General features: G+C 33.9%; 2 protein-coding genes across 2 annotated transcripts; one reads left to right on the top strand and one right to left on the bottom strand.

Moving 5' to 3' along the window:
* Positions 1–6,336: 6,336 nt before the first annotated feature.
* On the top strand, positions 6,337–7,128 carry LOC130105907 (GTPase IMAP family member 9-like; the record flags this gene model as incomplete). The annotated part of the gene is made up of 1 exon (XM_056272092.1): positions 6,337–7,128. A coding segment is annotated over one exon (792 nt), but the record flags the coding sequence as incomplete, so codon positions are not given.
* A 2,936-nt stretch (positions 7,129–10,064) lies between these two features.
* Positions 10,065–11,468, bottom strand: zgc:172091 (uncharacterized protein LOC100136869 homolog). Its single transcript, XM_056272091.1, has 2 exons — positions 11,419–11,468; positions 10,065–10,762 (listed from the first exon to the last, which is right to left on the bottom strand). Exons 1-2 carry the CDS (start codon positions 11,435–11,437, stop codon positions 10,065–10,067), a joined length of 717 nt encoding a protein of 238 aa, XP_056128066.1. The 5' UTR covers positions 11,438–11,468.
* Between the last annotated feature and the right edge of the window lie 248 nt (positions 11,469–11,716).

The following is an 11,716-nucleotide window of genomic DNA, read 5'->3' as shown; positions in this document are numbered from 1 at the left end:
TCTTTATTGTGATGCTCCTCCAACAGACATTCTACAGACTATAAGTAACTTTGCAACTACATGTCAACTTATTCTATCCCTAAGCCTACCAGTCTACTAATACTCTACTAACACTCTAGTGAGAGTTAGTAGAGATGTAGGTGCAAGTTACTTATAGTCAACTGAATGTGTTAAAGGGACCATCCAAATAAAGTGAAACCCACAAGAGTTCTAGTAACTAAAAATGAACTGATAGTACATGATAATTTACTTCAAATAAAATGCAATTGTTACCATTGTTGTGCATACTGAATGTTGAAGTCTGTGTGTGACTCAAGGATGGTCAACTGCAAGATATTGTCACAAATATAGAGAGATTATATCAACCAAATAAAAAAATCACAAGATATTTATGACATGCTACCTACAGAGTATTAAATGATTTGACAAGAAATATAGTTGTTTTTACACACATAAATATTAGGGCTGGGCGATATATCGCACGATATTGTTATGCGCGTCTCTTCAGTAAAGCCGGTTCTTTGATTAGTAGTAAATCACCTTCACCTGCTTTAAGATGGAAGATAATGCAGATATGAGCGTTAAATTAACACTCAAGAGTGTTAAAGTTAAAGAGATAATTAAGTGATTAATTTAGTGATGATTGAGCATTATTGAAGACACCTGATGATAACAAGCAGAATCACTGAAGGAGAAAATCACAAATTGTAAGCCACCGTTATGGCGATCAGTGTTTACTTTAGTTGGACTCTTGATCCTTATACTTTAAATTTTGTTTGTCTGCGGTTATTGATTTATTACAGTCAAATGAACAAAGACAAGTGTGATCTGATAGTGTTAGTTATGTTTTGACATAATCATGCTGTGATCTGAAAAATGAAACTCATTCAGATGATCTTGTTTAATTTGACAGCAACAGTTTAGTATTCCTACAGCATATGATAATTGTATGTTTCTTATGATCTTAACCATTTAATAAAAATTGTTCTGATCAAATCACTGTCAAATGCATTTATTTTAGAAACACAGACATCAATAATCAGCCTCTGAATCTCAACCGTGGTGACAATAATAATCCTTGTTGCCACCAATCACAACTCATTAATGGCTCCCATCATGCATTGCGGTATGAATAAATTATGATCTGAATTGTCTATGTAATTTACTTTTCCTAATTTAATATTCTGCTCATCACCATTGTTGAGATGCATTGACTGAATCTTGATATCTGTGTGTGCCTAAAGGAAAGATATATACATATTTTTTTTTTTTTACAACTTTTAAGAAATCCTTTATATTATATCACAAATTCTGGATATTTATGCAGAATCTCAGTTATACTGTAACCAACAGCATAAATCACAAATAATTAGCTCAAATGATGAATATCATAATATAATCAATACCATTAGATCATTGTTTTTCTTTGTTCATCTTGTAGGTATAACTCGGATACAACAGCTGAACAAAATCTAAAGTTAATAATCTAAGGGTCAAGGGCCCAACTAAAGCAAACACTCATCTCCATAATGGTGACCTGAAATTCCGGTTTTCTTCTTCAGTGATTCTGCTTCAGGTGTCTTCAATAATGCTCAATCATCACTCAATTAATCACTTAAATATCTCATTAACTTTAACACTCTTGAGTGTGGACTCATATACACTCCCAGGTGTGTTCATTTAACACTGGAGTGTTTGCTGTGTAAAGAGCCGTAGTTAACTGACAAGCTGAGCCATATCGCATTAAATATCGCTGGCGATACGTCCGCGATATTAGTGCGATATGGCTCAGCTTGTCAGTGAACTACGGCTCTTTGTAGTAAATGCCGCTCCATCTGAAAGCAGGTGAAGGCGATTTACTACTAATCAAGGAACTGGCTTTACTGACGAGATGCGCATAACAATATAGTGTGATATATCGCCCAGCCCTAATAAATATGTATTACTTCTCTTCCTTTGAAATAAAAAAATAATTTAGATGTTTTGCTGCATGAACAGTACTATAATTATAATAATATAAATGAAGTTCTAAGTACCAAACCAAAGGAACACCGATCACCATAATGGTGAGTTCAAACTATTTATTTTTTTGGGAAAATCAACATCAATTTATGAAGTCAGCTTATGTGATGTTCTCTCAAATGTTTCAGCTGTATTGAAAATTTAACATTCAAGATGTTTTTTTAGGAAATGAGTGAATTAAACTAGAGAAAAATAACTGAAGTGGAGGAAATGAGAGTTTAGTCTATTAAGAATTGCCCCGCCTCAAAAAGGTATTTTTTGCTTGACATAATGGCACACACACCAATCAATTAATCTTAACTTGGGTTTTCTGAGTAACAAAAGCATACACTCAAAAAAAATGATATGTTGGCTTTACTTAACTTTTTTATGTAAACAGGTTCCACCGGTTCCACATAACTATGTTTCGTTAAACAAACATAATATGTTCATGTAACTTCAACATCATGGAATTTGGTCATTTTAAGCGACCCAATTAAACTCTGAGCTAATGAGTTAATTAAGTGAATAATTGAGTGATGATTGAGCATTATTGAAGACACCTGATGTTAACAAGCAGAATCTCTGAAGGAGAAAACCGGAATGTTTAAATCACCATTATGGAGATAAGTGTGTGTTTTAGTTGGGCTCTTGACCATTAACTTATTAACTTTAGATATGTTTGGTTGCTGTACATGAGTTATACCAGCCAGATGAACAATGAACTAAGGAGATCTGATGGTGTTGGTTGTGATTTAACATAATCATTATTTCACAATCATTTGACCTGAGTCACTGAACTTATATTGAACCCAATTTCTGAGTTAAGTTTACCTTACTGTCATTGTAGAGCATACTATTTTTAGGCTTTTCAATGAAATTCAAATGATCAAATCAAGAAATAAAAAATAAACTACTTAAAAATATGTTGAGTAGGCACACACAGACATCAAGAAACAGCATATGAATCTCAGCAATGGTGACAAACAGATCATAAGCTCATTATTTATTCATGCAGCAATGCATGATGGGAGCCATGAATGAGTTTTGATTGGTGGCACCCAGAATGCACTGCAACATGCTTTATAATTGTCACCATTGTTGAGATTCACAGGCTGATTCTTGATGTCTGTGTGTACCTACTCAAAATATTCTTTTAGGAAGTTTCTTTTTTATTTATTGATTTGATCATTTGAAATTCATTGAAAAGTCTGAAAATAGTATGATCTACAGTGACAATGCTGCTATTATTCGAAAGGTTAACTTAACTCAGAAATTCGGTTTAATATAAGTTCAGTGACTCATGTCAAATGATTGTGAAATAATGATTATGTTAAAACACAACCAACACCAACAGATGACCTTTGATTATTGTTCATCCGGCTGTTATAACTCATGTACAGCAACCAAACAAAATCTAAAGTTAATAAGTTAATGGTCAAGAGCCCAACTAAAACACACACTTATATCCATAATGGTGACTTAAACATTCCGGTTTTCTCCTTCAGAGATTCTGCTTGTTAACATCAGGTGTCTTCAATAATGCTCAATCATCACTCAATTATTCACTTAATTAACTCATTAGCTCAGAGTTTAATTGGGTCGCTTAAAATGACCAAATTCCATGATGTTGAAGTTACATGAACATATTATGTTTGTTTAACGAAACATAGTTATGTGGAACCGGTGGAACCTGTTTACATAAAAAAGTTAAGTAAAGCCAACATATCATTTTTTTGAGTGTAGTATGTGAATAGTACAGATTAGATTTTTACAATTTAGTTAAGAAATTAACTACTATTACTTCAATGAGCTTATTGTATCTGCATTAAATTATTACATTGTTTAAATTATTACATTTTAGCAAACTGTGACTTTGTATATGTACATTTCTGAAATACCTAAGTTAGACAGTGTAAAAAGTAATACGCTATATCTACTCAATAAAACTGTGGCTACAGATTACAAGCAATATTATTAATTAAATATATCAAATTAATCAAATTAATTCCTTAAAAGTCAACCATTTAAAATGAGTAAAATGTAAACAAAAATATCTGAATAACAGACAGATGTCAACGACGAAACTTTTTTTTTATTGCCAACAATGAAGACATCAGATGATAACAAGCAGAATCACAGAAGAAAAGAGAAACACAAGAACTACAACTGACTTCTAAGGCTTGCTTTCTTCAGCCAAAGAAGAAATCAACAGAAAATACATTAAATCTCTTTTTTTTTCATTTCTGTCATTTGTCTACAGTTCTTTTTGAGAATTAACAGTAGTTTAGATGTTAATGGTTTATTGAAAATGTTTGTTTTTCATTTAGTTGGGCAGTTTGACTCTTGGCTTTTTATGTCAGTTTGTGGATTTTGTTATGGTGTTTGCTAAAGTATTTAAATTGTTGCAGAGAAAACCATAAACAAAGGCGATCAGATGATAAAGTTTCAGTCATCGTAAAGAAAATGAATTACTTAGTCTTTTAACTGACCAAAACTTACTTTATATTGAAAGATTTGTTGGCACAGATCATACATTCTGAATTTAGTTTTTTATATACATAGTAGGGGTGTCGCAATAAACCGGTGTTGACGAAAATCGTGATATTCAAAGCATGAAATATCAACATCGTGTTAATTTAGAGTGTGGCAATATACCGGTATTGACGATAACTACAATGTTTAAAATGAATAGGACTGTTATGATAACATGACACGTAAAAACTCCAGCGCGAGTACCTGGTTGACCTCTCAGGTGGTATTGCACCCGCTGCGGCTGACACCTATTAAAGAAGACGCAGCCCGGGCCGCGCAGCTACTGAAGAATGTCGTCTGAGCGAGAGAGTGAAACACTGTCCACACCCGAAAAAAATAAGCTATGGGAGTTCTTCGGCTCAAAAGAAAACAGCACTTTAAAGGGGGTCGCACACCGGACGAGAAGCGCAGTGCCACGTCTTTAAAATTCAAACACATTTTCTCTCCGACCTTGTTCAAAATCCACAGAGCGCCATTTACATAGTTTTATATTAAATTTACATTATATTTGTCTCAAATCATCGTAAATGACTTCACCCTGTGCTGCAAAATACATTTAGTTTTACATTCATTTACAGGAATCAGCTGCTTGAATGAAAATTGCTGATGTTATCGAATTTTCAGGTGATATTCTCAATTCATTCATTTAATGGATGCTCTGATGTAAAGTGTTCAGATCACAGACTCAGCAACTATTGTATTTAATTGTACAGTACAATCATAACATAGTACAGACATTATCTTAATTTCATAATGTCCTTAAACATAAGAATAGCCTACTGCTGGCCATAAACTGAGAGGGTGCGCGTCCGGTGTGCGATACCTCGAGTTGTCCTACACGCGACGCGGCGCTGCAGAATGTGTAGCCACCAACCTTTTTACCCATCTCCGTGTCCATCACCCTGCGGAGTACGCAATTTTACAGAGAATAAATTGTGATTATTTTACTAGTCATGGAATGGGAAATGTGGCATTAACAGGGGGTGTCTGTGTTCATACATTTAATAAAGGGTGATTATTAAGAACCCCCCTCATTTTTTGTATTTGTATTTGCACTTGATTTTTTAAAAAAAAATTTAATCTGCTATCTGCATGACTTTATTGGCGCCGGTGGCCCGGCGCAACAATAGGTTTAAGAGCTTTTCAGTTCTTCAGGAAACATTCAGACAGTGTGAATATTCGCTTCAGTTTGAAACCAGATAAACTCCTAATCTCAATAATGTTGACATGTGTGACAAAGAGTCAAACTGTCCAACTAAATGAGACACTGATCATCATAATGGTGACCACATATTTTCAATAAACCATTAACATCTAAACTTCTGTTAATTCTCAAAAAGAACAGTAGACAAATGACAGAAAAAAGTCAGTCTGGTTAGTAATTAGAGAGATTTAATATCTTTTCTGTTGATTTCTTCTAAGGCTTTGGCTAAAGTCAGTTGTAGTTCTTGTGTTTCTCTTTCCTTCAGTGATTCTGCTTGTTATCATCTGGTGTCTTCATTGTTGGCAATTAAATATAAAGAGCTCTTTATTCATCTTAGTATTCAGACATTTTTGTTTAAATTTTACTAGTTTAAATGGTTGACTTTTTAAGGAATTAATTTGATTAATTCTTACTCAATTCTTATTTGTTAAATTGAATTAATAATATTGCTTGTAATCTGTTGCCACAATTTTATTGAGTAGATATAGCGTATAGTCGTAGAGAGAATCACTGTTGGATTTTACAGTGTACATGTTACTTTTAATACACATTAATCATATTCATATTTATATTATCCAACAAAATTCATATTAATCCAACAAAAACACTTTTACATTGTTACAGATCTGAGGATTGTGTTGCTGGGTAAAACTGGATCGGGAAAGAGCGCAGCAGGAAACACCATCCTGGGTAGAGAAGCGTTTACAGCTAAAGACTCTCTGATGTCGGCTTCAATGACCTGTGAGAATCAAGAAGCAATTGTGAATGGACAAACCATATCAGTTACTGACTGTCCCGGCCTGTTTGACACTTCAGTCAGCCATAAAACCCTTAAGATTTTAATAGAGGAGTGTATCTACCTGTCTGCTCCTGGCCCTCATGTGCTCCTGCTGGTTTTAAGACTGGGAGTGAAATTCACAGAGGAGGAGAAAAATGTTGTAAAATGGATTGAGGAGAACCTTGGAAAAGATGCTGTAAAGTACACTATTGTGCTGTTCACTCACGCTGATGTCCTAAAGGGTAAACCTGTAGAGCAATACATCAGCAAAAGCAAAGATCTACAGCAACTAATTCAGAAGTGTTATGGCAGATATCACGCATTCAACAATGAGAACAGAGATAATCAAGATCAGGTCACAGAACTGCTGAAAATGATAGAAAAAATGGTCAGTTTTAATGGAGGGAAGCACTACACTAATGCCATGTATAAAGCAGCTCAAGAGAAGATTAGGAAGGAGCAGATGCTAACAGAAGCTGGAAAGAGAGGACTAGCAGTAGCGGGAGAAGCAGTGGCAGGAGTTGTAGCTGCAGGGGCCAAAGGAGGCGCAGCTGCGTTTTCTGCAGTGGAAGCAGCAGCCGAAGCAGCAAAGAAGTATTTAGAGGACTAGAAACTTTACAGTGTAATTCAGCACTCTAGAATACCTTTATGAGAGTCTCTAGCTCTTTGGGATGGACTTTTATCATCAATATAAATATATATAGGCTATTTTAAGGGATACAAAATTACAGTTTAATTATTTCCTGACAACCAATCAGAGTATTTCAATGAATTAAAAACACAACAAATACATTCCACATATTATCATGGAGAATATAAATTAGAATATTATACACATTTACATTTATAGACTTTCCATTTGAATTGAGTCTTAATGCTATGAAAACATTGACTAGTGTAATGTCACATTGAATGGGAAACCAATTCAACAACTTTGTGTGAATCCTTTATTTTACTGCAGACATAAATAATAAATGTTTAGCTGCAAATTAAAAAAATATATACATATTGTTTATTCTCACTCTATTAATTTTTGCTTATTTCATATTATCTGTAAAATTAACGACAATGAAGTAAAGTAAATAAAAGTGTGTTCTTTATTCCAGTTGCCTTTTTTATTTTGTATTTGTCTGAAAAAAATAAAAATGTTAAGAACATCAACTTGCATTTGCCTGTTTTGTCATGACAAATTAAAATATTCAATGCCAAGTTCCCAGCAACTGAACAACTACAGCCTGAAATTGTGCGCAGGAACCTTTTTGAATACAATACATTTACGTATTTGGCAGATGTTTTTATCTATTGCATTCAACATTTCATCAGTTCAGTCATTGCTTGGGCATTAAACCCATGACCTTGTGCAGCATCAAGCTCTGTTGGAGCTTGAAGACTAAACATTTACTTACTTGCAAAGTCTTTTTACATTAAAGATGGCAAAAAAACCTGTCAAAATAAAAGTAAACCATATACTCAAAAACATGTTTAGACACTGATTTATCAAAACTCATGGAAAATCTAAAGTCCAAAAAGTAAACAAAAGCAAATTTACAAGGATCAGTTTCAAACCGCGAAAACCTGAAATAACTTTAACAGATCAGATCAGATTAAGACATTATTAGTGATGACGATGGATGAAAAATAGAATCAGTTAATTTAATTTTTTTTTATATTGTATAATTAGCTAAATGAGTCTGGGGTAGGGTTAGGGTGTAATGGGGAATGGAATGGTATGTAGATTGGGATCCCTTTTCTTTCCCCATATATCCTAGTCATTCCCGTTTTTGATCCTATGCTGACTATTAAATTCAAGGAGTTGGATGCGCAGCGTCTTCATTATCGGACTCTTAAGTTAGAGGCTGATAATTATTTTAAATTATGCGGTTTGTAATTTGTAACACCCAACTAAAGCCAACACTTTTCTCAATCTTGGTGACTACAAACTAAACAATAAATCATCAACATTTAAACCTCCGTTGATTCTCAAACAGGGGTGCGTTTCCCGAAAGCATCGTTAGACAACTATGGTCGCAAGTTCCGTCGATACCAATAGAGTTCAATGGAAATTGCGATCATAGTTGGATAACGATGCTTTCAGGAAACAGACTCCAGAACTGTAGACGTCTGACAAAGTCAGTCTGGGGTGCGTTTCCTATAAGCATCGTTGGCCAACTATGATCGCAATTTCCATTGAACTCTATTGGTATCGACGGAACTTGCGACCATAGTTGGCTTCGGGAAACGCACCCCTGGTTAGTAATAAGTGAAGCTGGTAATGCTGTTTGTGGAGTTGTTTAATCCTCCTCTGCTGAGATCCTCACAGATTTAATGTCTTCTTTTCTCTAAAGGTGATTTAATCTAAGACTGTTAATACACAGTTATTTTCTGTGAATGTATTTTTTTAACTCAATGACTGCTCAGGAGAGTAAATGGTGAAATGAAGTGTTATTTTATGTGTTTTCACATGCTTTAGTGGAGATATGTTAGTGTAAATGATCTGTTGGGATTTAAAGTGTTTGTGTTGAGTTTCTCTCCATTGTGTTGGAGAGTAGAGCCAGTTACCATTTATTTTGGTATTAACTTCTTTTAAATTATTTTATACCAACCCCCATTTTACTCAAAACAGTAAGCAAGTTGAACAATATTAACAAATACATAAAAAATGGGCTAAAAAATAAAACAGTCAGTGTGTGTGTGTTAATCAGTCTCACAATTGTCATGAGGTTATGCACTGTCCAATTTTGTTCAATCTTTGCGGTTCCAATAGAAGTGAATGTGTACTTGAAAAATAATAAATGAAAAATATACACTACAAAATAATCTTATTAAGTTGATCCAGTGCAGTAATTTAACATTTATTAACCTGGTCATAAATGAATTAAAGTTTTTTTTTTTATCTCATCTATTCAATTCAGTTCAATTCATGTTTATTTGTATAGCACTTTTCACTATACACATCATTTCAAAACAGTTTTACAGAAAATGCATGAGTCCACATTACAATTTACAGTGATCTGTTATCGACTGTGTGTCCAAATAATTCCCATATTTCAAAATATCATGTATACATTTAGGCAAAAACAAGGAGCTCATTAAAGCAATTATTACAAGCTGTGATCATAATAATTACAATATAGAAGGAAAATTGTAGCATTGGTGCATGTTGATTCAGTTTGCGTCACAGAGATGTATAACGGCCCTCCAATGTATGTTATCTTTGAATCTATATCTCTTATCTATGTAACATATCTATTTAATCAGGGTTTAAGTTCTATAAAATAAAAACATACTTTTGTTGCATCAAATCAAATTTTGTTTGAATTTTAAAGCACTTTGAATTATAATGTATGAAATGTGCTAAATAATAAATCTGCTTTGCATTTTTTAAATATGCATTGGTTTAATGCTTTGCTGATAAAGGTTTGTTAAACATTTGGATAAAATGACTTTTATAACCAAAGTTCCAAAATGATGATGACAGTGAAATAAACTTAAAACCTGTAACAGATTTTCAATCGATTTCAAGACTAATCTGCTAATATTTTCACTTTACTTTTTGCATTTCTTCACTACTACTACTGCTGCTGCTGCTACCCCACAGACTACTCCTACAGTAATTGCAGTTTTAAGCCACAAGTTAAGCCTTCGCTGGACATCATTAAACATCTCATTAGTGTAGTGCTTTCCTCCATTTTTAAGCACCATTTCATCCATCTTATCCAGAAGCTCGTTTACTTGATCCTGATTCTCTCTGTCCACATTGTTGAATGCATGATATCTGCCACCACAGCTCATAACAAACTGCCGTAGATCTGGACTCTCTTCTATACGTTCTTTCAGTGGTTTACGTAGTGAATCAGCATAAGTGAACAGAATGATGGTGTAACGAGCAGCTTCTTCTCCAAAGTTCTCCTGAATCCATTTCACAGCGTTCTTCTTTTCGTCTGTGAATCTCTCGTCCAGTCTGATGACTAGCAGAAACACATGAGGACCAGGAGCAGACATTCTCATGCACTTCTTAATTTCTCCCTTCATTTTCTTTTGATTCCTTTTGGTTGTATCTTGGAGGCCTGGAGTGTCGATTATCGAGATACTCCTGTTACCTTTTCTTGTCATTTTTCTCTCAGATTGTTTTGTAACTGAATCTGCATTCAAATCCACTTCAAACACATCTCTGCCCAGAATTGTGTTTCCTGTTGCACTCTTTCCAGCTCCAGTCACACCCAACATAACAATCCTCAGATCTCCTGAAGATAGAAAGACATTTTTTTTTTCAAAATAACAAACACACACACACACACACACACTCAAACATCAGTTAATCATACAAAATTGGTAATGGATTAGAAATGATATGGTACTTTTTGTCCTTGAAGTTTCACAGTGATCACTTGTTTGATTTTCACCTGGCAAGATTATAAAACTGGTGAAAGTCTCATAGACTTTTAAATTGTAGAACAGACCTGAGTCATGGAGATTCAGTAAACAATCGTAAAATTCGTAAGTGCAAAGTGGTTTAGCAAGTACCAACAGAAAAGGAAAACATGTTATGTTTAGTACATTTTTTTTTACCATTATGCTTTCTTTTAATTATTTTCCACATGCTTACACAACATAACTAATTTATGAATTATCCCTTTATCAGGTCAAGTAATAAACTGATTTCTCAAATTAGTATCTAATTTCTCCAATGATTTTATTCTCATGATTTTCCAATTCAATTAACATTTTTTTTGTCTTTTTTATTGTTGTCATTTTTAGAAATCCAATAGCTTTGTTTAGAAACAAATACAGTTTATACTCTAATTTCGTGGTTAGGTAATCAAATTTTGTTAGAATGTCCAGAATAAGATTAATTTTCTTCTTGATTAACCGCATCAGATTAATCAGGTGGTTTACTGACCTGTAATTGGTGGTGCCATTTCTCTAGAAATCCTCTTTTTCTGGTTCAGATGCTCAGTGATCGCTTTTACTTGCACTGCTCCCTGCTCTCTTACTCTTTCTTGATCTGGATGAATCAATGACGGATGAATGGAAAGGACAGAGTGCTCAGGTTAACTCCCCGTATTTGAATATATAATCACATGACTGAAGCGTGCAAATGTTTCCCTTTAACTTTTCAGAGATATATTGTATTATGTTCTAAAATAATAATAAAATCTCTTTTTCACTCTTAATCTGAAATTGCAGTTATTCGCAGA

Source organism: Rhinichthys klamathensis, unplaced genomic scaffold (genome assembly GCF_029890125.1).
Source record: "Rhinichthys klamathensis goyatoka isolate OS25496 unplaced genomic scaffold, OSU_Roscu_1.1 h1tg000330l_1, whole genome shotgun sequence".
Classification (NCBI taxonomy): Eukaryota; Metazoa; Chordata; class Actinopteri; order Cypriniformes; family Leuciscidae; genus Rhinichthys; species Rhinichthys klamathensis.
Note: the sequence above shows the minus strand (reverse complement) of the source record. Positions and strands in the feature narration are given on the sequence as shown.